The sequence below is a fragment of the Coenobita brevimanus genome, chromosome 45, assembly GCF_032717465.1.
Source record: "Coenobita brevimanus isolate Jiangsu-jjx chromosome 45, ASM3271746v2, whole genome shotgun sequence".
NCBI classification, from domain to species: domain Eukaryota; kingdom Metazoa; phylum Arthropoda; class Malacostraca; order Decapoda; family Coenobitidae; genus Coenobita; species Coenobita brevimanus.
In genome coordinates, this window is record NC_136998.1 from 36,576,846 (window position 1) to 36,604,789 (window position 27,944).

The 27,944-nt window shown below is 41.3% G+C and overlaps 1 protein-coding gene across 1 annotated transcript in view; it reads left to right on the plus strand.

Annotated features, from left to right (window-relative positions):
- Positions 1–27,944, plus strand: part of LOC145398336 (otoferlin-like) — an 89,019-nt gene that overhangs the window by 56,103 nt on the left and 4,972 nt on the right. The window contains 21 exon segments of the mRNA XM_080271226.1: positions 5,221–5,462; positions 5,783–5,966; positions 6,406–6,602; positions 8,029–8,226; positions 9,149–9,265; positions 10,011–10,163; positions 11,675–11,875; positions 12,248–12,364; positions 13,321–13,455; positions 14,062–14,211; positions 14,980–15,111; positions 15,424–15,585; positions 16,026–16,248; positions 16,804–17,000; positions 19,929–20,084; positions 20,250–20,474; positions 21,250–21,381; positions 22,781–22,870; positions 25,960–26,141; positions 26,860–27,030; positions 27,364–27,539. Coding sequence (XP_080127352.1) covers positions 5,221–5,462; positions 5,783–5,966; positions 6,406–6,602; positions 8,029–8,226; positions 9,149–9,265; positions 10,011–10,163; positions 11,675–11,875; positions 12,248–12,364; positions 13,321–13,455; positions 14,062–14,211; positions 14,980–15,111; positions 15,424–15,585; positions 16,026–16,248; positions 16,804–17,000; positions 19,929–20,084; positions 20,250–20,474; positions 21,250–21,381; positions 22,781–22,870; positions 25,960–26,141; positions 26,860–27,030; positions 27,364–27,539 — 3,540 coding nt within the window.

The window sequence follows — 27,944 nt, forward strand, 5'->3', positions numbered from 1 at the left end:
ATGAGCTTGGAAAAAGGGGAAGTGATATTTAAGCGAACGAACAGAGAAAGAGTGGGAGAAAGTAATTTTGAATGTATTGAGAGAAAGAGAGAGAGAGAATACCTGAAGACGACACAGAAATATTGACGAACATAACAGAAGGGAGAGATAACATGTAAAGACAGATGAAGCATATCACATGGAAAGGGGAGAAGAGAGGGGAGAGTAAGATAAAGAGGAGAGAGAGAGAGAGAGAGAGAGAGAGAGAGACTTCACTTAATCTCATCTAATTTTTCTTTTACTTAATCCTCTTTGTGATCGCCTATTTCGCCTCCTAATCCTTTTAACCCGTGTTTTTTCCTACCTGATATGCTGTAATACGAAGATTTTAATAATTTTAAGGAGAGAGAGAGAGAGAGAGAGAGAGAGAGAGGAAACGTAAAGTGAAAAGAGAAAGGAAGTGAAAGAAGAGAATAGGTGTGAGAAATAAGTAGTGAGCAAGGAATAAAATAATGAATATTAGATGAGGAAGAAGTGTAAGAAGAGAGACTTAAGAAATGAAAGGAGAAAGGTTGTAAGAAAGCAAAAGAGACAGAGGAGAGACTAACAGAAGAGAGAGAGAGAGAAAGAGAGAGAGTGAAGGGGGGCGTAGGCTACAGTGAGTGACAGAATCTAATGGAGAGTTAAGCACACAGGCAGCGCACCGCCAATACCTCGTTTTCTTTCGGCTTAAGGGGATTCTTTGGTAATTTCATTCAGTTTACCTTTTTTTCTATTATTGTGAGAGAGAGAGAGAGAGAGAGAGAGAGAGAGAGAGAGAGAGAGAGAAAGAGAGAGAGAGAGAGAGTGTGTGTAATGGGAGGCGAGGTAGTGGAAGTAAGACTCTATTCACATTTTGTAGGACTGAACTATATTTTTGATTCAGCGTTGCCGTACTATTTTAAATGAGATTATGTCCTTAGCTATCCTATTTTTCTTCCTTTGCTGTTCGTAGGTCTAGCGTTTTTCATACACATATCAAAGTACTGCATCATCATCATCGTCATAATCATCATCATCATCATCATCATCATCATCACCATCGCGCAAGGCTTTACGGCGAAATCGAGGGAGCATTTGGGGGTTTGAGGGGGAGGTGAATGAGGCAGTAAGACTTATTTAACTGCTTGATTTCCTCACTTGGTCTGGGTTTATTCTTTACTAGTGATTTTTTCTTTCTCTCTCTCCTTTCGCTTTTTTTTTTTTTTTTTAGGTGTCCAAATGAAGCTGTTATTTTTGCTGTATATTTTGTTGTTGGTATTCGTAAATCTGTTTTTTTTTTTTTTTATGTACAGATATTACGGAGACGCATCATCTTCATCATCATTATCATCATCGTCGTCATCATCATCATCATCATCATCATCATCATCACCCTTTTTCCAGTACTTTAGGAGGTACGAGGCAGCTTGCGACACAAGTGCGTTTTTATCAGTCTCTTGCCACATTTAGTAGCCTTTTACAATGTGCAGGGAATGCTGTGTTTTTATGTCTTTTTCGGTAAATATCAATTCCATTCTCGCGTGCAGTAATTAATATTGTGGTAGGTGGTGGCGACCTTCATCCACTCACTTGATGTAGAGCTGCCCACTTCTTCCTTAGCCTTTATCATTCTATTTCTGTGTCTGCCCTCCTCTCTTCATATTTCTCCCATCTTTCCTGTCACTTCTTATTGCTCTTATTGCTTTTCTTTCCTTTACAGGTGGCTTTACATTGAGTGATAAACCAAATGGTTTCCTATAAGCCTAGAAACCATTTACTACGCTGGGTGGTAACCATATAACCAAATCATACGTGCTCCCTACGTGTCAACAAGTGGGTTGATGGGGGATTAGTGCCCCTCCCCATAAAACAAATAACTCAAAGTCAAATGGCCATCCCTTACGGGATTGTGGCGTCTGGCAATAGATAGATAGATTATTTAAATTATGATTATTTTACCTATTATTATTATTATTATTATTATTATTGTTATTTATTCAACCTTCAACCTTGCCTGCCACTAATACCAAAACGAAATAACTGTAACAGCATCATTACTTAGACTCCCTAACCATTAACTCTATTACCTCGCATTAGCCTTGAATTAACCTTGAACTTTACCCCCTTTAACCTAGTCACCTAATTTTGACCATTCCACATACACCTGAGCCCCTCCCCCCTCTCATCCCTTGACCTTTCCTGCTCTTGTTCTTGTTCTGGACGTGTTTTATTCATGTACCTGTGACCTCGATGGCTCCCAGGTGGGTCAGGTGTAGGTTTGGTGGCTTGCGGGTGTAGTCTCCTGGGTGTAGGAAAGGAGAGAGAGAGAGAGAGAAAGAAAGAAAGAGAATTATTTCTCTGATTTAACACCCAGTCAAAAAACTCTCTTTACAATCTTCCCATTTTGGAACTGTGAAAAAAAAAAAAAAACTCATGCAGATAGTCTCCAGTAATTAATCATAGTACTACATGGCCAATATTTTAATCAGTGCGACATGAAGAAAGGATATAACAACATAAATGGTTCATTCAGAAATATACGCCTTAAGAAAATGCGCGATCAGCAGCAGCGCCCATTGTAAAACTGTCGGTCACCTGTGTAAAGTTTATTATTATTATTATTATTATTATTATTATTATTATTATGTACTCCTGGATGCGATGAGTTCTGAAATTATTCTTAGAAGTGAAACCGTCGTCATTTGGTAGTGTTGGTAATTCAGAATCCTTAGTCCGTGTGTCATATTGTATCGCACCCGGAACGTTTTAGAGTCTCTTTCCGCCTGATGAAGATCCTTAGCCGCTTTCAGCTCAGTTGATGGCCAAGTGAAGTCAGACTGGAGTGCTGATTTGACTAGTGACCAAGGAGACTCATTCCCATCTCATAACATTGGCTCATCGAATTTCATGTGGCCATTATGTACTCGAGTTGCGGAAATGGGTCAGTTCCCTCGTATGAAAACTAAGAAATTACAGAAAGCCTCCTATACCAACACATATGCTACCCTTAGTGGAAGTTAAGTGGGTAGAGCTGTGTGTCTGTTTTATTTCCACCTTTATTTGGCTATTATTCCTTCCTTCATTCATTCATTCATTTATTGTCTTGTTTATTTACATGTGTATTTACTTTTTTCATTTATTCATTCATTTGTTTTATTTATTTGCTTACTTGTTTGTTTGTTTTACTCATTCATTTATTTTATTTACTTGTTTACTTACTTGTTTCTTTAATTTATTCACTCATTTATTTTATTTACTTGCTTACTTATTTGTGTCTTTCATTTCCTTCTCGATTTATTTGTTTTATTTATAATTTATTTCCAGTTTATCAACCCTATTCCGAAGATAGGTCACTTCCCTCCTTCCTGGCTCAGTTGTCCCCCCGCAAGCCAACACGTGACGCCACAGCCAAGCATCACACTTCACGGGGTACTGATATGTTATTATTTTATCATGGTCTTTTTATTTCTCATCTGTCGGAACTGGCCCACTAACACAACTAGAATATTAAATAGTGGTTGTGTGAAATTCTATGAGCCTTAATTATGAGATGGGGACGAGTCTCCTTGGTTACTATCCTTCATTCACTTTATCGTGGTCCAAATTTTCGCCCTCTTCCAGCTTATTTGACGTACCTCAGTGGAAGAACATCCTCTCCACAGCACTTCTTTGTGACTAGTGCCATATTCTAGCGTTAATCTCAGCACTCCTTCATGACTAGCACCATATTCTAGCTTTAAATCTCTTGTTACAGCTCAGCATTAAAGATGGAGAGATGGCAATTTTAGGCCAAGTTAAAGTTAGCAGAGTACATTCATAGCTACCCTTCAATCTAACAATGTACTGCCAAGTGCTGAGTTTAAAGGGGTTAGGAATCTTCATCAGGTATGAATTAATGGGCTATACTCAGGAATATGCCTACTATGATGTGTTAGGAATATGTTTGGTATGGTTTTGTGAATATGTGCAGATGGTTAGGTCTATGAGGTGGAGACAGGATTCCGGTAGCTTCGTTGATGTGTTGATGACTCTCTGGCCCATTTTTCACTCTTTTGTAGCCTACTTTCTTTTTCCTCGCTTTCTGGATCCTGTCTCACTTCATTCTTAGGTGGGAAATTGTCAGAACGATGATGATGATGATGATGAAGAAGAAGACGACGACGATGATGATGATGATGATGTTGATGGTCAGGAAGAAGAAGATGATGATGATGATGATGATGATAATGATGATTTTATACGAAGGTGTCCTATATAACAATTTTGCGATATCCCGACTATCATTTATGGGAGTGTACTGAATATTTCCCCCAGAATTCCACCTTCCCTCCTCCCCGACTGTTCCAAGTATCAGCGGAGATTGGGTTAGCTCAGGAGATTAACTGTTCAGTTTTTACTGTCTGGCTGTGGGAGGTGCTGTGTGTGTGTGTGTGTGTGTGTGTGTGTGTGTGTGTGTGTGTGTGTGTGTGTGTGTGTGTGTGTGTGTGTGTGAGAGAGAGAGAGAGAGAGAGGGAGAGAGACAGTATGTGTGTGTGTGTGTGTGTGTGTGTGTGTGTGTGTGTGTGTGTGTGTGTGTATGAGCGTAAATATATCCTGTGTCATATTTTTCTCCCCAGTGCACCCCCACCCTCACCCTCCTTGTCCCTCCTGCTCCCCAGAGAGAACAGTTGTGGGGGAAGAGATTTTTGTGACACGCTTACTTTTTATTTTTTCCGTAATTTTTTTCTTTTCTGCCTTTTTCGACCAGTTTTTCGGTGTCCTAGAAATTTTGACACAGATACTGTTTCATTATTTGTTTTACTTGCATATCTATTTATTTATTTATGTGTTTATTGGAGTTGATTTGTTTGTGGCCACCCCTTAAGACTTCTGGCTATAGATAGATAAATAGATAGGTTGGTTGGTTGACTGACTTTTTATTTAATTATTTATTTGTGTTTATCTTATCATTTAACCCCATGATCTTGACCCCTTGACCTCAGCTTGACCTCACTTCCCAGGGTTCTTTCACCGTTTAGTTGAGCCTGTGGGCTGTGACCCTGCACAGGTTCACATATTTAGTCCCTGTCACCTTAATACTCCCTCTTGATTTTGCCCCCATACCCTTGCCTTGATCCTGTTTTGTAGGGTTCGAAAAAAGAAAGAAAGAGAGAGAGAGAGGGGAAGGAAGGAAGAACGAAAAAATACCCTGGCCTCAACTCATATCACTTGCTTCATTAGGTAACCTTTCTTGACCTCATTTCCAAGGGTTCCTGCCAACGTTCGGGCCCGCCTACGTGTACTTCTACGGGTCAACGCGAGGCGGGTCGGTGATGGACGAGCACGCCAGCCTCAACGCCGGCCTGGGTGAGGGCATCGCATACAGAGGGCGCCTCCTTATGGCTCTCAGATGCCAGATTACAGACCAGCTCGACGTGGCCCCCTCAGAGGTCGAAGTGGAGAATACGCTACCCATACAGGAGGTGGGTTAGCTAAGATTAAGTTGATTTTGATTCAGTTAGATTGCACTTGGTTTGGTTTGGGTTGGGTTGATTTGGTTTGGTCTGGCTAGGTTGATAAAAATTTTGCCTATACAGGAGGCTGGTTATGTAGATTATCTTGGGTTAAGTTAAATGATTGATTGACTGACTCTTTAACTGATTGGCTGATCGATTGATTGGTTGACTGATACATAGACATATAGACAGATAGATAAACAGATAGACAGAAAGAATGATAGGCAGATGCTTAGATAGGTTGATATTCTTCTTCCTCGTTTGCAACCTTCCTCTTCTTCCCTCAGAGCAACTACGGCAAAAATGAGGACTTCCTGGTATTTGCGTCCATCCACGAAGCGACCATGATAGAGAAGCGAGTGAGCGACAAACACGTGTACTTCGAGTTGTCCATCGGTAACGCTGGTAACAACTTGGACGGGTGCTCGACTGCAAGGCCATCCAGTGACGACGAGAGTGATCCGGAGTCAGGTCAGGCCAAGGTCATGGGTCAGAGTAGGATCAGAGGTAAATCAGCCACAGAAGTCGGAGATTGTCACTTCCACTCTCTCTCTCTCTCTCTCTCTCTCTCTCTCTCTCTCCTCAACTAAAGCCAGACTATTATATTCAGCTTTAGTAGGATTATGAGGCTTGTACATGATTCTCCTACCTTTGTATTTTCTTTTTACTTGTTTTTAATCCAACGTACCCCACTTTTAGCAGCGGAAATAAAGTTAAAAAGAACAAAATGATAATGCAAGAAAGGATAGTACGAGTATGCAGTTACTATTGAACGCAATGAACTAAGGCTAGTCATTGATCAAGATCCCATGGTTCAGCAACCACGATTATATCACTGATCCGTTCCATGTTGCAAATAGGGTTTATAGACCCTCAAACGATCATAAAAGTACCATTACCCTTGTTGCAGGTCCCGAGTCTGTATCAACGGAGACGACGATGTGGCAGTCTACGACCCCGCCAGCTAAGCCCATGACCAACGACAAAATGTACTATTTCCTGCCTTTCTGGGACGACAAACCGTGCCTCTACGTACGCACCGTCTTTCAGGATCACCGCAGGAGACTCTACAATTCCAATATCATCGACGGCATCGCTACTAAGCTGGTGAGAGGAGTTGGAGGGAGGGAGAAAGGAGGAGGAGGATTGCTGAAGGGTTTAGAAGAGGGAGGTGAGAGAGGAGGAAAAAACAGGAAATGGGGAAATGATGGAGATAGTAGTAGGAGAGAAGAGAAAACTTAGGGGGAAAAAAGCTGGAAACTGTAGAGGAGAGAATATAGAGAGCAGAGAAACCGATGAAAAAGGAAAAATTCTGGAACCCGTAGGAGATGGAAAAAAATGAAAACTAGGAAAAGGGGAAACATTGACAATGGCTGAGGAGGAAAGATAGACTACTCGGAAAAGAGGAAATGCTGGAAACGAAAGAGGCGGTGGGGGAGATGAGGATAAAGTAGGAAAAGATGTAAGTTATTGTAAAAGAGGAAGAAGAACAAGAGGAATGGAGAAGTAAGGTAAAGGGGAGTCAAACCAAGTGGAGAGCAGCTAAAATAATGGGACAATTACGAGTAGACAGTTGGGTAGGGAAAAGTATGAGAGAGAGAGAGAGAGAGAGAGATGGGGGAGGGGGCAAGAGATCTCTCATGAAAGGGCGGAGGAGGGAGGTGAGAGAAGGACATGGAAAAGAGAGAGAGAGGCGAGAGGAGAAGAAAAGTTATCAGGATAGAAGAGAGGTAAAAGGGAGAGAAAAGTATCAGAGGGCAGAAAGAAGCTAAGAATTGAGGGAAAGGTATAGGAAGGGGAAGAGAAGATTGGGGTAGGCAAGGAGGCTGATGACAGGAAAGGAAAGGGTTGGGAAGAGCAGTGGAAGGGTGTGAGTGAAGGTAAAAAGATAAGTCGAGAGGGGAAGAGAGAGGTGGAAAAGCGGAAAGGGAGGAGAAGAGAAGTGGAGGGGAGAGAAAATTAGCCAGAGAGACGGTGCATACGTATAATATAAAAGTTGAGATAGGCAATTACATACACTCAGGTATATTGCATAACAGAACTGTCAAGGGAGGCAGTGATGTAGGGATGGTATATTAAATCAGTAACAGCGAAGAACAAGATGAGAACATACATCAGTTTATATCCTACGTATGAAATGTAGGGGATGAATTTTTTTACCTGCATTCAGGATTTGGTTCCTTTTTTTTTGGGGGGGGGGATATGTATAAAAAAGTAATGAAATGTTAAATTCTTAGCCACGAAAATTGTGACTGTCAACAATTTTTTCAATTATTTATTTTTTTATTTACTCATTTTTCCTTATAAGTTGTGAAACGTAATGTTCGGCTACTTCAATTACTTCTGGCTTCTTTTGCTTCCATACTTATTTGCTCTTTCTTTTTTTCTTTACTTCTTTACTTCTATTTCTTTTCCTCTCCTTCCTTCTCTTTAATTCTCATTTATTTTCTTCTCATTACGTCTTTGCCTCTCTTTTCTCTCCTTCTCGTTACCTCTTTACTTCTCTTTCATCCTACTCGTTGTGGTGGTGCAGGAGGAGGGTCTGGGTGAGGTGTGGTCGCTACTGGAGGAGGAGGACGGCAGTGCTGAGCGTCGCCTGCGGGAGGTGTTGGAGGAGCTGGTGTCTGCCTGTGGACGCTACCTCAGCCTGGCCAGAGCTGCAGCCGCCTCCTCCACGCCCGGACGCACCAAACTGGACAAGGAACGGCTCAGACTATGTCAACGTGAAATTGTGAGTTGCGATTACATTTACTGAGTACTCTGACTCCCACTATCTGAGAGGTAGCTAGTATGAAGCACTTGTATTAACTATTATTGACTATTTTGACTCACACACTCTGACAGGTAGCTAGAATGAATGTATTAAGAAAAGTACCAAGAAATATGTGTATACTCTTTTCACTCTAACTTAGTCTAAAACTGCAATTTCCCCATCTTCAGTTCTCAGTTTCAACGGGAGATTAAGACTAGCATACAATGCTAGGCATGAAGAAGTGCTATGGAAAGGACGTAAAGCCTCAGTATTGTCTTATTCTGCCACAGAGCTACATGAAAAAGCTGGAAAAGCAAAACAACACAAAGTCAGGTTAAGGTAAAAGCACTATAGGTAATTATGCTCGTTAGGTGGAATCAGGCTTCCAGGAGCTTGAATGGTGGGCGAATGAGTGTGTGGCCCAGTTTACAGGGTATGCTGCTGCGTTGTTTTCCATCTACAGTATATTCATGTTTCCCCTTTTCTTGCATAATTTGAACTCTTCCTCACCCTGTCCTTAAGTGGGAAAAATAGGTCGGGATGATGATGAGGAGGAGGTGGAGGAGGAGGAGAAAGGAGGAGGAGGAGGAGGAAAGAGAATACAAAGGAATACAATGGAAAGCAAACAGCAACAGACTTTATGATCCTTTCGAGGCTGTTTGTTACAGAGTACACTATGACTACAAGATCTAATTCTACATGCTGAAGGATAAGGATGATAAAGCAAGTAGGCTCCCCCGCCTCCAAAGGAGGAGGAGGAGGGCGATAATTGCTCTTGGGTGATTTTTATGATGGACTAATTTATTTAAAGTTAATCTGTTTCCTGTATTAGTTTGGGTGATTTTTGCAGAGTGGATTAAGAGTCATGTCATACTAATAAACTGTTCTGATATTCCCCCAGGACCACTTGGGCAGCGCGGCGAGACACACGAAGGCCCTGGTGACTCGACACAGCCTACGGGAGCGCTACAAGACCTCACACACCTACCTCACCAAACTGAAGGCACTCCTCGAGGACGTACGTGTTATATCCTTACTTTTCGTAGCAGTGTTTTAGTAGTGTAGCAGTGTAGTAGTAGTAGTAGTAGTAGTGTGGTAGTTGTGTTGTATTGTAATAGTGTTATAGTCTTACCTTTCGTCATTACGGACCCTAGTCTTCACATTTATCAATATAGAACCCTGTAAAATCGTTGGAAGAAAATTAAAAACGCTAGATTCTAATATTTACCGTACCAGCTGTGTTAGTAGTAAATTGAGTTGTCAGTGGGATATCACCTACATTTTTTCTTTTCTTTACTAGTTCTGTCTTTACTAATATCAGATGCCTAATCCCAGAGTTCACCCTGAATGACCGAAACTCCGTATCTCTCCCTGTCACAGTGCATCACCCCTTCCTCCCAACACTTCAGTCCTTGTTCTCAGATCCAAACGTTTGTACATTATCACTGATTCAAACGTTCCTACATTATCAGTAGTCCAAATGTTTGTGCATTATCAGTGGTTCAAACGTTTGTACATTATCAGTGTACCAAACGTTAGTACGTTATCAGTGGTTCAAACGTTTATACATTATTAGTGGCCTTTACATGTAATTTGCCCTCTCCATTCATCAGTCTCATCCTGTAACTTATCATCGGTGGCCTGAAACATCTAATTTATGTTCTCTCCCTCTCCCTAACCATCTCCACTGTCAGTCTCATTCTGTAACTTATTATCATTGGTGGCCTAAAACGTGTAACTTATGCCCTGTCCCTCCCCCTCAGCCCCAGCACAGCCTACCCGACGTGTTTCTATGGATGGTGAGTGGAGGGAAGAGGGTGGCATACCAGCGGATCCCGGCCAGACACCTGCTTTTCTCACAGGTGGCCGAGGAGAGGGGCAGGCACTGTGGTGTTACGCAGACCATCTTCCTCAAGGTGGGGATGTTTTCTGTATTCACTTTATCTGATGGTATGGTGATGTGTCTGTGCGCTGGCGTGGTGTGGTACGGTGAGGTGGTGTGGCCGTGTGATGTGGTTACGTGGTGTGGTGATAGGGTGACTCTTTCGTGGGATGGTTTTTGTGGTGGTAGAGGTGATTGTATTACGGTTGTGTGGTGTGGTGTGGTGTGGTGTAATGGTGTGATGTGGTTGTGTGGTGTGGTGTGGTGTAGTGGTGTGATGTGGTGTGATGTGGTTGTGTGGTGTGGTTGGTGTAGTGGTGTGATGTGGTTGTGTGGTGTGGTTTGGTGTAGTGGTGTGATGTGGTTGTGTGGTGTGGTGTGGTGTGGTATGGTGTGATGTGGTTGTGTGGTGCGGTGTGGTGTAGTGGTGTGATGTGGCTGTGTGGTGTGGTGATAGTGTGATTGGGTTGTGTCGTGGAGTGGTTTTGTGGTGGCAGTGGTTATGATGGTGTGTGGCGGTAGTGTGGGGGAGAGGTTTTAGTGGTAAGGCTGTGTGATGTGAACGTGTGGTGTGGTGATAGTGTGATTAGGCTGTGTCGTGGTGGTGATGTGTGGTGATAGGGTGGTGGTGTGGTAGAGTAGATTTGCAGCTGTATAATGGGATAATAAAAGATCTCTCTCTCTCTCTCTCTCTCTCTCTCTCTCTCTCTCTCTCTCTCTCTCTCTCTCTCTCTCTCTCTCTCTCTCTCTCTCTCTCTCTCTCTCTCTCTCTCTCTCTCTCTCTCTCTCTCTCTCTCGCTGTACTCTTTTACTTTAGTAATGTGGTATGGTAGAGTGGTGATGAAATGACTATGGTAGGAAGGTTGCGTGGTGGGGTGGTGATGTGGTTGTGTGTTGAGGTGATGATTTGGTCGTGTGGTGGGTTGGGGTGTGGTTGTACGGCTGTGTAAATAGGAGAGTAAATGTGATGACTCTTTACCTATTTACTCCTGTGGTGCCGTGTAGTAGAGTGGCTGTATGGTGTGGTGGTAGTGTGACTGGGTTGTCTCTGAGTGGTTTTGTGGCGGTTGTATTGGTAGAGAAATGGAGAAGCGAGAGTAGGAAAATGCAGTAGAATCAAAGGAACACAAAGAGAAAAATACATTACATCTGAAAGTGAAACCTGGAGAAATACTGTCCATTGGAAGACAAAGTGGGATCGAAATAGGCCAATAGAAAAGAAAACATTTTAAAAATGCAGTACATTAGACGAAAAGGTTGGGCTCTTACTTTTGTTGTTGTGACCCCAGTTTCATCCTGAACGTGAACCCGGTTGACTGCAGACTAGAGATGTCCTTCTGCCGTCGATCATTCTCCTGTTGGGCGATAGGGCGAGAATTGAAAAATGTGTGTGTTACCAGGTAGTGGAGCCGCCTGGACCTCGAGATAAATAGATAGATACAGAAAGACAGAGAGAGAGAGAGAGAGAGAGAGGAGGGGAGGGGAGGGAGAAGAAAAGGTGAAGTGAAAGCAAAATACAGTTCCTTAATTTTCCATACCTTACAGCTGCCAGGGAGGAAATCAAGTGGTCCTGGCGGGTGGAGTATACAGGCCAAGCTACAGGTAAACATGTGGCTGGGGTTAATGAAGCAGAAGCAGCACCTCGTACCTGGTATACCTAAGGGCTATGAGTTGTGCTACGAACTGCGCAACATTGAACGGAGCCTCACACTGCCGCCCATCTCACTACACTACACTCAGAAACAGGTGAAAATCATATTTAACAGTTCATTTACACTCAGATTAAGGCCCATCTCACAACTGTACACTCAGAAACAAATAAAGTAAGACAGTAAGGTAACCATGGCAATAAGTAATTTCTTAATACTGAGAAATAAGTACGTTAACCGTACATAAATGATGCCGCAAAATTCTTATTGGCTACAATTTTTAAACAGCTCTGATCAAGTATTAAAATAACCTTATCTACACAGAATCAACGGTGAAATTATTACCCACGCATGCTAAGACTCGGTGGTGTTTTATTTTTATTTTTTATTAATTTATATGTATATTATTTTTTGGGGGTGGTGGCGGATGGCTAAGATAAACTTACTGAATTATGTTGTGTTTTCTCAGACGTTCCAGCTGAGAGCACACATGTACCAGGCCCGTTCTCTCATCGCCTCGGACTCCTCTGGCCTCTCTGATCCATTCGCCAGGGTCATTATGGGCGAACACTGCAGGGTCACGCAGGTACGTCACGTTAGCGTAGGTCAACGTCGTAGGTCGCCGCCTTGACATAGGTTAGGTTGGGTTACGTTCGATTAGATTTGGTTTGGTTACGCAGGGCTTGGTTAAGTTAGGTTTGATTGAATTAGGGTAAGATAGGTTATGATAGGTTTGGTTTGTTGAATTAGGTTAGGTTAGGTCAGATTAGGTTAAGATGGGTCAGGTTAGGTTAGGTTGAACCAGTTTTGGTAGATTAGGTCTTGTTAGGTGAGGTTAAGTTAATTAGGTTGGGTTGGGTTAAGAAAGATTAAATCAGGTCACCCTCGTGTTATATTCTCTATAAAAAGACTATCGTAATTTCTGTATTTCTGTTTATCTGATATCATTACGTGGTTAATGATTTTCGCATACCAATGACGTCAGAGGAATGCCATCAGTTATCCATCCATCCGATTCCTATGCTTATTAGCCTCCAACTGACGATACCCAAACTGCCTCTTCTTATTCTTAATTTACAACACTATAATACCATTTTTAGCACTTTTTAATGCTGACTTTCCCTGATTACTGTTCCTGATGGGCAAGAGTAGATATACTGTATTTTTTAGTTACTTACATTTCAGAAATATCAGTTGTAATAAGCGTAGCAAAGCTTACGATGGGCACGTACTTTTTGAGCCTCCATTTTAACATTATTTTCTCTTTATGTTCTGCAATATGTAAAAATAATTTGTTATGTCTGTGACGGTCAGGTTCCATTTTCATAAACTTTAATGCCCTTATGTCATGTACGAGAGTGTTTGTTTATAACCTTATCTTCATGTATCCAGCTGACAATCACTTTACAGCCAGCCAGAAGGAATATGAAGGCAAAAATATATGATGGAACAAAAGGACTAGACTTCTAACAATATTTACCTAGAATGGAGACTTTGTTCATTGTAAAAATTTATTAAAATTCTTACTGACTGCGACTCCAGGTGATTGATGAGACGCTGAGCCCAACGTGGGACGAGATGCTGGTGATGGACGATATACTGGTGTACGGTACGAGGGATGAGATCAAGGCAGACCCGCCCATGGTTGTCATTGAGATATTCGACCAGGATAATGTGGTGAGTAAGGGGATGATACTATACCCTTTTTACTCTAGCTTGGGCTAAAACTGCCATCTCTCCACCTTGAATGCCGAGTTGTAGCAGTAAATTAACTTTATAAATTAATGCTAGTCAAGAGAAAGTGCTTTGGAAAAGATGTCGAGCTGTAGTATTATCTTTTTCTGTCACTGAGCTCTGTGATATAAGCTGCCAAAGGATATAAATCTGGGCCAAGTTAGAGCAAAAGCAGTATAGTTTATTTTGCTGTCTCTGGGTAAATGGGCTTAGGTCAGAGGAATCCTGCACTTGAGGGGACGAGAGTGAGTTCGTTAGACAAATGAAATAGTAATATATTTTGAAAATTCCGCACTAATTAGAGGGAGAGTGATTTTATGTGATGAATACACTAGAGCAAATTTGTATTTTTGAGCCATATTAACTCTGTATTTGAAAGTGTCATAGTGAATTCATCTATCATCACGCTTAAAGAAAGTAGGCAATACGCCAGAGAAACTCACCACTTAATAGGTAATGAGTAAATTCATCAGAGCTTAATTGCTGATGTTCCAGAGAATATCCTAAATACTATACTTCCAACCATATATAAACTGGTGTACAATCTAGGGCAAGAGTGAGTTCATCGGTCGGGCATTGGCACGTCCACACATCAAGCTGAGGGAGGAACCGTACCAGCGACCTCATCTGGAGTGGCACGACCTGTACCGTGGCACCGACCATGCAGGGGAGCTACTGGCAACGTTTGAACTCCTGCAGGTAAGTGGCTCATGTTCCAGTATTGTGTTTGGTTTTTGAACTACAGTACTCCTGAACTTAAAGGAAATGCTGAGGATGGTACAGGGACTTAAACTCTTGTTAGTCCTTAAGCTGAATAATGTTTGGTTTATATTAGTCCAAGTAGAACACTTCTTTGACTGATATTAGCAAAAATAAAATATCTCTTTGTGCCTGCAGCAGTAAAAAGATTGAATATGTAAAGAGTGTGCTCGAATTTTTCTACCGTCTATAGAGATGTAGAACGTCGAGTCAATGAATATATGTCAGACGTGAGAGGATGACCCACCACTTATCTGATTCAAAAAGGGAGGCATCTTGCTTCTTTAATGCAAAATATTTTTTCTCCGTTAATTTCACCTACCCCACCACTATTCCAGAAATGAAGTACTGCGCTTCGTCTCCTTCACTCCACTATAAATATATATTCACTCCTTGTTTGTTCGTATCCAAACATTTTTTGTTTTATTAAGGAAAGGAGGACGGCTAATACTGCCACCTAGGCATGGTATCTGTATGCCCTTGGGGAAAGAGAAGTAAATTAGTTTTAGGGTTTCCAACAGAAACACGATTATTTCCATATAAAGGTATCGTTTCATTCAGAGAGACCAAACCTAAGCCCTTCGACACAGTTATGGAGTGACTAGATTGGCGGGAGGTGAGTGAATTTTCAGACTGTATAGGTTAAGGTAAGAACGTTCGTGCTGTCTTATCTGCAAAATAATTATGTCTGACAATGTATGCTTCCAGTTCCAAGACGGAGAAGAGGGTGGAGACGTCATGGCAGTACCACAGGCGAAGGAACACCACGGAGGAGACAGTGGACCCATCCTGCCCGTACCCCGGGGCATCAGACCAACACTGGCGAAGTACCGGCTAGAGGTTGGTGCTGGGCAGGACAGGATAGGGCGGGCTGTAATTAGACCAACTAGAAGACGATGGTGAATGTGCAGAGCAAAATAATGCATGGATTAGCTGTAGGATGGAAAATGACAGGACCTAGAGAGAACCTTGTTTCATTTTCATGCCTCTACCTACTATCATTTTTGTTTGTTTGTACTCTTTAGTGGTATTACTGAAAGAGATTGTAAAGTACATGCATATGTATTTGTTTGCTAATGCCTGTGTACAGTATATGATTATGTGCATTAGTTTATGCATAATCAACGACATAACTCCTCCCCCACCTCTCAGGTGTTGTTCTGGGGGCTGCGTGACCTGAAGCGGATACACCTGCTGACCGTGGATCGTCCCAGGGTTGACGTGGAGGTTGCCGGTCACATCATACAGTCTGCCGTACTCACGTCAGCACGCAAGAACCCTAACTTCACCAACCCAGTCAAATATATCGATCTGGTAAGCTGAAAGGGTAATTGCTGTTTTGCTCTAAGTTTGCCTGCAAATATTCTGTTTTAATGGTTATTTTGAAGACTACCTTTTCTCTAGCACTCATGAATTTGCCTGAGTAAAGTTATGATGTTATTAGTATCTTGTGGGAACCTTCTTCTTTGTTAGTAGCCCCAGTAAACAAAATTATCTGTCTGATGGTCATCATAACTCAGACTTACAATATCTGTGTTTATTGTACTGTACGAATATCATCTCTCCTTCCTCTCCCGAATCAGGAACTAAGGGAACAGAAGCTTTACTCTCCTTACCAGATATTATAGTTTTTCCCTTTTAGTGGCCGTCATAAACATAAATATCTCTGCTTAGTGGCCATCATAACCCATACTTCCAATACCTGTGTTTATTGGACAGTGTGAATAAACTCGTCCCTTTCCCTTTCACCCCAGGAACTACCGGAACAGGAGTTGTACTGTCCGCCCATCACCATCCGTGTCGTGGACTGTCGCAGCTTCGGTCGCTTCACATTGGTTGGGACGCACATCATCTCAAATCTACACCGATACATGTGGACCCCGGCAACCAAGAGAGACAGAGAGGCAGCAGCAAGGAATTCCCTCTCGCCACACGGTACGTAGAGATATGAAAACTTGATGCAGGGAAAAGGAATGGGTAAAGTAGAAGGGAATGAGAATATAGGGAGGAGGAATAGTAGTGACAAAAAGAACACATGTCTCAAATCTGCACCGATACATGTGGATCCCGGCACCCAGGAGGGATAGGGAGGCAGCAGCAAGGAAGTCGGTCTCACTACACGGTAAGTAATGTAGGAAAGAAAAGGGAATATAGGGAGGAGGAATAGCAATGACAGAAATAAGGCACATAATTATCTCAGATCTACACCGCTATATGCGGACAGCAAGCAGTGGCAAGGAACTCTCACACCACATGGTACATGGAGGCAGGGGAGAAAATTGGTAAAGGGAGTGTTCAAAGCATGGTGATAAGAGGACCATATGGATATTGTTGACGGTAACGGTAACAATTATAATGATGATGATGATGATGGTAGTAATAATGACTCAGCTTCATTTTGCCACTTTCATACTTGTGTTTTCGTACAACTGAGATCGAAATGGGCCAACATAACAATATGATAACAATACTAACAGTAATGATAATTCAGCCTCTCTTTCCCCTCACTTTTGTAGCTGTGTTTCATGACAGGTGAGGATGGAATGGGCCAACAAAACAACTCCTTGGTGCCAAACAACGTGCATGGCATAGGAGGTGGTGGCGGTGGCGGAGGTGGTGCTGGAGGGATGCCCAGTGGACGTGGTGGCAGTGTGTCTTACGGCAGGAGGGACAATGAGCGCAGTCCCCTCCTGCAGAAAGACACCGTCATCACCATCGACTATGTGGGTGTAGGGCCAGTCGTTCCTTCGGTTGGTTTCAGTTGCTCTTTTTACCTTTATTTGTGTTGCTGTCGTCACGTGGAAGCTTATATATACCTGCCTACCTTGACGTCGTGGCTTCTTCCATCATTCATTATATAACTGACTACCCGATGTCGTGGCTTCATCCATTACGCACATGCTGCAAGGAACAGCTATTTTACTGAGTCAGGTAACACCTGCACTACGATGACTTCTTTTTTATTACCTCAGCCAACGGATCTGGACGAAGATTATGTATTAACCCATGTTTGTTTGTCCGCTTCTCTGACTGTGTACAAGATATCTCAGAAAGTTATCTGACTTCTTTTAAATCCGGGGGATATGTGAGCAGTTGGTCATGGAAGAGTTTCTTAGATTTTAAGTCGGAGCTGGAGCCGAATGTACGATAAATAATGAAGTTTATTGGTGCTGGCGGAGGTATGCCTGCATTTCTAGTTATATTCTTGTTATCGCCAGATTTTATTCAAATGAGGAGTCACTTTTCGAACTGGAGAGGTTATAAATGACCTTCATCAACCACTCCGGTACGAGAGAGTTTTCCTGGGTTAAATAAATCGTCCCAGGATCGGGCAGGAATAAACGTATGAAGTCATCGTAGTGAAGGAGTTAGAGCCATCATTCACAGTGCTTGTTTTGGCCTGAGTTATACTGCTTTTTATGATGATCTTTTTGTTTGAAGTTATTCCTTTTCAAATTGTTTTGGGGTGATCTTTATGATGGGTGCTTTTGTTTCGATTTTTTTTTTTTTTCATATATTGCTTCTGGTGATTTTTTTCAGGGTGGATCAGTAGTCATAGACACACTTTACATTCATTTTGATCAGGTGTGCCCTGACTTTTGGTCTACCCATAATGGTAAAAATACGGAATATTCCCATAATTGTGTGACTGGATGTTTAGTACGTGTGGTTATATATATATATGTGTGTGTGTGTCTGTATGGTTACAGTTTCACACACTTTTCTGTATATCACTCTGATATTCCATACTTCATTACTATATGTAAACTTTCGCATATTTCTTTGATGGATGTATTTTTGTGTGTCTTACTTCACATTATTAAGATACTTTATTTAACAGAGTCCTCAAATAACAATGCAATGGCTGTTCAGTATTATCTTAATGTTGTAATTGTGCCACTGAACATATGAAGTTCTCAGCCGCAATAACTGTATGGCCAATTCATAGTTCTCTGTTCCATGGCAAATCATGATAATTTTCCTCTTTTTCTGGATGTTTATATTTTTATCTTTGTATGTCTTGGCCGTGGCTGTGAGTGGGATGTTTTAAAATATTGATAAATGCACTGTTTTTCTCATTAAAAGTAGGTATAGTTTTATTTGTAATAGAACGACACCGATAAAAAGGTTATTGCAATGAAAGTCAGTGAAAGATACAACACAAGAACGGATAATAAAGAAAACACATGAAACATTGTGTGCATGATGTATGTGTAAGAATATGAGAATAAAAGAGAAATTAAGGCGAAAATACAGCTCTTATAGATAGTAAAAGTAACTTCAATACATTGCCTCTTCCTCTTTTATTTATTTTTGGCTTAACCTGCTGAGGAAAGTTCTTTCGCAATATAACATAATGTGTGTGTGTGTGTGTGTGTGTGTGTGTGTGTGTGTGTGTGTGTGTGTGTGTGTGTGTGTGTGTGTGTGTGTGTGTGTGTGTGTGTGTAATCGACTCCTGTGAAAGCCTGTGAATACGTAATACTTTCTCGACGCCTCGTGATGTCGAAACTTAATACATATTCCACGTTTTAAAAGTCATAGATAATCTTTGGAAAGAGGCATGATGGCGAAGAAGAGATGTATAAAAGAATTCACTCGTCTCAGTTCACCCACTAAAACTGTAAACACGATGCTGCCTAATTTCTTCACATATTCTACATTTTACAGTAAAAGCCACAGAGTAAACTTTGAAAAGAGGCGATGTAGCGATGAAGAGATATAGAAATAAATTTACTCGTCTCATTTCGGCCACCAATACTGTAAACACGATGCTGCCTATTTTTTTCTGGATTTTCAACCTTACTAACCCTAACTTCTTGTAACAGCATAATTAAGATGGCTTTTAACCCTCTGATTGCTGACTTTTCACTCGACAAAATAAAATCTCCAGCTTTTAGCATACAAAAAGCATCCGTCCGTCTATAACAGCTTGAGTAACCTGATAATAATATTAATAAAAATAAAAATAATAATAATAATAATAATAATAATAATAATAATAATAATAATAATAACAGTAATAATAATAGTTACTGGTTTTGGAGTGAATGAGAAAATGTGTATTGAAGTGAGTATGAGGCAACGAGAGATTATTGTGAGGCAGTGAAGGTGAATAAGGTAATGCAGGCAGTGTTTTGCGATGAAGGTGAGTTAATGAAGATGAATTTGCAATCGATGTATGGAAGTGAATGTGAGATAGGTTTAATTTTTTTGATGAATGTGAGTTAATGATGATGAAAGTGAGATGTGTGGATGTGAATGTGAAAGATTAAATTTTTTTGGCGAATGTGAGCTATTACAGATGAATGTGAGAGAGATTTATGAAAGTTAATGTGAGAAAGATTTAATATTTTTCAGCGAATGTGATAAAGATGAATGTGAGATAAGTGTATGGAAGTGAATGTGAGACAGATGTAATTTTTTGCAGGGAATAAATGTGATGTTTTAGAGGGAATGTGAAGTCACAGAGGTGAATATGAGATAGATATAATGCTTCGAGATGAATAATAAGGTAATGTTTGATATTGGAGATTCGTAAGATCAATATGGAACAATAAAGATAAGACGAGATAATTAAATAGACAAATACGAAGTCACGAAAATAATGACAAAGTCATCGAGGTCCTTACTGTCCTTATTTAACTGCTACTTCCCAGGGGACCGGAGCAGTGTCCAAGCTGGTGGCAGTGACGAAGAAGGAGAAGTCAGAGGCAAATAAACGTCGGAAGCAGAGTATGATGGAGGAGGAGGAGGACGAGGAGAACAGGGACTGGTGGACTAAGTACTTCGCATCGCTGGAGGCTGTGGCTATGGTGAGATTTCCTGCTTTATCTGCTTATTTATTTAGTTACGTATCGGTCTATCTATCTATCTGTCTGTCTGTCTGTGTTTCTGTCCATCTATCTATCTATCTGTCTTAGTACGAGCCAAACACCCTCTCTCATTCCCCTTCTCTCAACATCATCTTCCCCTAACAGCAGCAGCAAGAAGAGCGCAGCGCCAGGGAGCGAGGCGAAGCAGGTGAAGGGGGCGAACAACAGGCGGGGCAGCAGCAGGAGGAGAGAGGAGGGAGGGCTGAGGCGGGGGCAGAGAGGAGAAGACACCCCACTTTTAAGGCCACGTCCACGGCTGCTAAGTTGGCTGCAAGATTGAGTCCCAAGACGCAGAGGAGGAAACACAAGCATAATGTAGCTACTATGAAGGTAAGAGAGAGAGAGAGAGAGAGAGAGCTGTGCTTGATTCAGAATATGCTTTTCATTTTTCTTTTATACACTACATTTGTACCTACATAATTGGAAATTTCCTTTACTTTTATGTTCTAAACATGTTCACTAAATTATTTCCTAAACCTTGTTCACCTGCATTTACTTAAAGCACTGCACTGCAAGTTAATTATCTGTTAAGAGTAGTAAGTACCTTTTTTCGGGATCTGCTTCTTCAAATCTGTGAACTGGATCCTGTCTTTAGAAATACAAAAAACTATATGATCACTATTTCGGTATCATTCACCCAACTGTATAATGCAACAAGATATTTGGAGTTTTCATTTCTGTGAGAAGTAACAATCAAAATACCCCATTCATGGTATATGTGAGTGAATTAAACTGTAACATCATTTACATCGTATGTTAATTATTGATGTAGTTTTACGTTACTCATATCTTTGGTCCCAGTAATTTTACCAGTGACTTTCATAATAAGGGCACCTCATTTCTTGATGACCTTTCACGACCCAGTGACTTATCACACCCTGTCAACCCAGTATTGCCTCTTATACCCCATTCACGTGTAATGCCCTGTTGACCCAATATGACATTGATGATCCAGTGACCTCTGATGCCCCATTGACCTTGTGTGGCCTCCGATACCCCATTGACCTCTGATATTTTGCTAACCTGGAATTATTTTAATTCCATGGATGCCCAGTAACTCATTATGACCTCTGATGACCTCTGATGACCTCTCCCGGTGCAACAGGTGATTCCTGGTGAGCTTGAGACAGAGTACAACGGGTTTCGGGAGTGGCTTCATACCTTCCACCTTTACCGAGGGAAGAAGACGGGCGGGGACGACCTTGAGGATGAAGGACGGGTGGTTGGCAAGTTTAAGGTGAGAGAGAGAGAGAGAGAGAGAGAGAGAGAGAGAGAGAGAGAGAGAGAGAGAGAGAGAGAGAGAGAAAGGCCGAATTAATGTCAATGAAAAAAGTAGCATAAAAAACTGGGCAGTCTTTGTAGTAAAAATAATCATAGCTATTCATCTATTTTATTACATAACGTCTTCCAGTTTTCGGTAACCATGGCAACCTTCTTCTATAGTATATCTCATTTTTGTCACCTACAAACCATCCTTTTTTTTTTTTTTTTCCTAACCTCTCATGTCAGGTGCTGGAGGGGGATGCCTTCACGTGGCTCAACTGTCTGGTTACACATGTCCCTCAGTTATTTCCCTATCCCCTAAGAGGATTATGGTGATCTAAGAGAAAAGGATAACTTCAGCCTGCAATCCACTGGGTTCATATTCAGATGAGCTTGAGACCACAACAACAACAACAACCAGAAAGCACTCAGAGACCGCATTCCTCCGCCAATGCCATTGCCATTAAAGAGGATCCTGATCCAGATCCGTGGAAGTATTGTGTGGAATACGTAGGATTTGGATCCGCCCCAAAATTTAATCAATTGTTCCTTGACCCATGGCCCACCCTTCCACAAAATTTGATTGAAATTCATCAAGAACTTTTGGAGATATTGTGCGGGATACATAGGATCCTGATCCGGGTCCAGATCCGCCCCAAAATTTAATCAATTCTTTCTTGTCCCATGGCCCACCCTTCCACAAAATTTCATTGAAATTCATTCAGAACTTTTGGAGATATCGTGTGGACAAACAAACAAACAGACAAACACAGGAGAATGCAGAACCTCCTCCAATTTGTTGGCGGAGGTAACAACAACAGCCTCTCACGCCTCGCTACCTCATCATTTACCCCATATCTATTGTCACAATTTTCATTCCAATTTCCTACTTACTCATTACCCTTCCTACCTATTTACCTCCCCACCTACCCGCTTGCATTCCTGCCAGTCTGCTTTTCTACCTACCTGTCTACCTACCTGTCCTCCTACCCACCTACCGCCCTACCTACTTACTCTGTTACAGGTCGTAACTCTAAATCTACCGGCCCAACTACCTGTTACCTGTCTCATTTACCTACGTACCTACATACCCTCTTACTCTGTTACCTGTCCTACCTACCACTCTACCTCCCTGTCTACCTACTTATCAGTCTACCTACCTACCTACCTGCCTTGCTACCCAGCTACCCACGTACCTACCTCCTTTCTTCCCTACCCATTCACCTGCCTACGTCCTGCCTTACTCTTGAGTTAGCTACCTACCTTTTCACCTTCCTGCCTCTTAACCTACCTTACTACCTCTCCTCCTAACTTCCTATCTAAGTACCTCACACATTACCCTGTCCTGCCTACCTAACCTTCGTGTGTTACAGGGATCACTGAAGCTGTATCGGTGGCCACTACCTAAGGACATCGACGACACCACCATCACGGGCGGGGACCCTCAGTATGGGTTCTTCCAGGTAGGCTAATTAATTACTCACCTGCCTACTGTTCTTACCTTAGTCCTCACTATTTAGGTCCCTTTCAAAGACTGAATTACAGTCAGCTTAGAAGCAGAAGTTTAGAGGTACAGATAGGGCAGTACACCATCTTCAGGTCGCAGTGTGATAAACAGTGTATATATTTATCCAGTTAAATTCTGTGTGACACTTTCAATTCTGTATGACACTTTAAATTCTGTATGACACTTTAAATTCTGTATGATACTTGAAATTCTGTATGACACTTTAAATTCTGTGTGACACTTTAAATTTGTATGACACTTTAAATTCTGGGACACTTTATATTCTGTATGACACTAAATTCTAAGACGCTTTAAATTCTGTATATAACTTTAAATTCTGTACGACTTTAAACTCTGTGACACTTTAAATTCTTTATGACACTTTAATTTCTGTATGATGCTTTAAATTCTGCGTGCCACTTTAAATTATGTTTGACATTTTTAATTCTGTGTGGCACTTTAATTTCTGTATGACACTTTAAATTCTGTATGACACTTTTAATTCTGTATGACACTTTAAATTCTGTATGACACTATATTTTGTAAGACATTTTAAGGTCTGTATGACAGTGGGCTTAAATATTTCCATCATATAACTCATGAAACTAACTACTTACAGTGAAAATATAAAGTTGCACAATACCCTTCTTAAATATGTACCAAATTTTCCAAATTAGGAGGTCTGTTGCTATGTTTTATTTCAAGTTCTTTTTATTATTTTTAATACTGTAGTTGCGATTGAAACGCCAACTTTTAGGAGTAATGTTCTTGTATAGAGTTCCGTAGAGATCTGTTACATTATTTTGTGTCCACGCAAAATGAATTGATGTATATACTGTACCCCACAACCCTTCCTATGTGCAGAATTACTGTGTGTTTTCCATAAATAATGACCCATATAACGAGTTTCACACGGCTGGTTTGTTGTCATAAGGAATGTAATCCGTCTCCTTCCCTCCTGTGTTCACTAGCAACTTGTTTAGAAACTGTCTCCGGCATCTCCGCGTGGAAGAAGATGGAGGTCCAAGTACCTTCCATAATATGAAGAAATAAGCAACATGGTGGTAAAAATGCACCTGAATTAGATTAGATTCCAGTTATTTTGCTTCACTGAGAAATTAGATCCCTTAGATTGGATGTGGGTGGCTCATTTCTTCTCATTTTGGTGATTCGTAGACACAACGCTAAATCCAAGGATCTCCAAAACGTCAAGACTCAGCCTAAACAACCTAACTTTGCCGTGAAGAAAATATAACTGGGACCTAATTCTATTCACACTCACTTTTTCCGCCATTTTACTGACTTCCCAACATTATGGAAGGTACACGAGACTCCATCATCGTCAACGGAGAGATGGCGGCGTTTATGCTTCCATACAACTTCACCACAGAAATATTCTCCCCCTCTCCCTTTCTCACTTATTAACTTTCTCTCCCGGTGTCTGTTTCATGCGCAGACCAAGACAACTAGGCTGCTCATGGAGTCACAGGTTACTCTCAGTATAGAATAGCCCGGCTTTTTTCTCCCTAATCAGCTTTGCAAGTGACGCCTTTCATGTACCCTAAGAACTGTTTGTCGTGGACAGTATGTGCAGGAAAAGAAGTCATAGACGAGGAAGTTTTTGTGTGTTTTAAGTAAATTGTATGCACCACACTTTCCAGCTTTCCTCTCTCTCAGCTAAACTGTTCCTGGACTAATTACTTCCTCTTCTGATCTTCTTTTCTATTGTTAAATCCCAGATCACGTAGCCATTTGATGTTGGTGAAAGTTTGTCTAAATCAGTAATGTGGTACATTGTATTTTCCTCCTTTCCTGACCCTCTCCGTTAAAGTTGTGCTGTAGGTGATCTTATGACCAGTCATTCCAAATGTTTACCTGTGTCAAATGTTAAATTGTGCATGACCCCCACCTTACCCGACCCCTGCCCTCCCGTCCCTCATCCAAGTATGTAGGTCTGAACATTGCCAAGTAATAGTACCTCCAAGTCTTACAGGAGAAATGCTGGGTAGTAGATAATACAAATAAAGCAATCAAACTAATTAATATTTCCAGAAACATTTTTATATATTCAGTACCGTACATAAAGGAAATGAGTTATTAATTAAACTTTGCCAAGCTATTAGTGAATTATAGTTCATATTTATCTACACCCCAGCATAACCTCTGTTGTTTCAATGTTGATGGTATTAAAGCACATAGCACTAACTCCTTCACTACGAGAGAGCTTTCTTAGGCTATAAAGCATCATTTGGAGGCGGCAGGAATGAAATAAACGTAGTGAAGGGGTTCATGTCTTTTAAAGTTCAGGAGTGACTCAAAAGTTGTAAACTTCGATTCCCTGTGTATCAAAAGCGCTGTTGACAGTAATAATATAAAGTGTACTCATGTTACAGCTTCTCACACTGGTCATGTGGCTCTGCTTTGGCAGTGTTGTTTCTCATCTAATTGTTTCAGTGTCGTAGCAGTTGTATCATCAGTATGTATACATTGCATTTTTCTTCAGCATTCCCACGGTACACATTACATAATTTATTTAATACTGCTCAGCTTCACAAGACTTCATTCAGTTATTCATATTGGGGACAGAACAGGGAAGAGTGGGGTTGTTTATGAGGCAGACACAACCATACGTTATCAGTATTTCCTTCAACAGTTGTCAGCAGAAGGATTTTCAAATGTGACTGAATACCAGTTGAATCAGAAGTGACGATTTATGCATGAGAATGATTCGTCACGCACATAAACTTACTTGCCTAACTAGTAAAACTAACTACACCAGTCACATTAGTAACGCTAAATACCCGAATATATCGAAGAACACACACACACACACACACACACACACACACACACACACACACACACACACACACACACACACACACACACACACACACACACACACACACACACACACACACACACACACACACACACACACACACACACACACACACACAATTTTGTCCAAACCCTCTCTTACATTACCCAAACAAATACCCTCCTTTTCCTTTTCATACATAAGACCCACTACCTTCCTACCAGGGCCTGCCATCCAACGATCCAATACACGTACTGGTGAGAGTGTACGTGATAAGGGCATGTGACTTGCACCCCATGGACCTCAACGGCAAGGCTGACCCGTACATCGTGGTGCAGTTGGGCAGTAAGAAGGTGTCGGACAAGGAGAACTACATATCAAAGCAACTCAACCCTGTGTTTGGAAAGTAAGTCGAAAGGTGGTGGTTGTGGTGGTGATGGTGGTGGATGTCCCGTATTAAGCGACAGACAGAGTACAGTGAAGTAATTTTAGTTGAGATATAGGGTGACTCCTGGCATCGTTTGTCTTAGGTTTAGCTTGGAGGACGCGTTACGTCTAGCAAGGATGATAACCAGTTCATGGAGGAGTTGACTGTATTGTTTTTACTCTAACTTGGCCCAAATTTTCGTCCTTTTTGCGGCTTATTTCACTTAGTTCAGTGGTGTCACGTCCTTCGATGAGGGTGTGTCTGTTGCCATGTACTGAGTAGCAGGAAATTATACACTGGTGCTAGAGGAAAATAGAACAATCTCTTTATATTGTTAGATAATGTCGTGCACTTCGAAAAGAAAACATCCAGACACTTATGCTTGTATTCTCGTTGGTTGAGGAAGCTCTGTAACACCTTTTCCTTACATTTTTTTTTTTTTTTTTTTTGTGGCTGATTGATATCCTTTTGTACATTATTTATGTAGAGTATGGCGAGATCGGCAGGACTGATGTAACACAGAAGAGGACTGTAAGATGTTGTAAACAAAATAAATCGCTTAAGAAAAGGTGTTCGGGAGCTTCCTTAACCGACAAGAATACGGGCCTTCCCAAGGTTCGTCCAATATAATATATAACGGGACAAAAACAGAACAGAATAGACCACACATTTTACTAGTCTATACCGACGTTTTCAGATGCTTCGAGGTGGAGGCAACGTTTCCCCAGGACTCAATGTTAACGGTGCAGGTGCTGGACTGGGACTTGGTAGGGTCAGATGACTTGATAGGCGAGACAAAGATTGACCTCGAGAACCGCTTCTACTCCAGACACCGAGCCACGTGTGGACTACCAACCAGATATGAGACGTGAGTACTGCACTAACTACTTCTATAACCTATAAAGAAAAACCCAGGTATTGAAGACAAAATACTGATATAGCAACACTTTTACATACTCTTTGTAAAGTGAATATAAACTTAGTTGAATCATTGCGGTTTATATACTTATTTACACCTTCATTTGTTTTGTTATTCTACTTAGTTTTTTGTAACTTTACTTATTGGTCACTATCATATAGTTTTAAAAATATGCATTTGCCATTAACCATTATTATATGCATTTTTCCCCCTCATTATAATACTTTTTGCGTTGATTGTTGCATACTTTTATAAATAGCTTTTAATTTACTGTCTTTTCAGGACTGGATACAACCAGTGGCGTGACCCAATGAAGCCCACACAGATCTTAGGTCGCCTGTGCAAGGAGGGTCGCGTGGACGGTCCTCATTACGGTCCCGGCAAGGTTAGGGTCGGCACCAAGTCCTTCACCCTGGGCACCCACGACGACCACGACCCACACCCGCCTAGACCACATGGTACGACTCGGCCATATTGTACGACTTTGCCTTATTGTTTTCCATACTAAGAGATTATTTTATTATTACTACTACCTGGCCAGATAATTTTTAACACCACCAGAATAATGACGACCATGACCCACACACCCGCCTAGAGCACATGGTACGACTTTGCCATACTGTTTTCCATACTAAGAGATTATTTTATCGTTGCTACTGTCTGGCCTGTTTATTTTTTATACCACCAAATTATATCTTCATTTCTACTACCTGGCGATTTTATTCATATTTTAACTTTTTATTCATCTTCGTTGCTATGGAGGACTGCATACCCGCCTAGACCACTTGATATGATTTCGCCAGTTTATTTTTGATACCGCCAGGCTGATTTTCTTCTCAATATTTTCCGATTATTTTATTTTA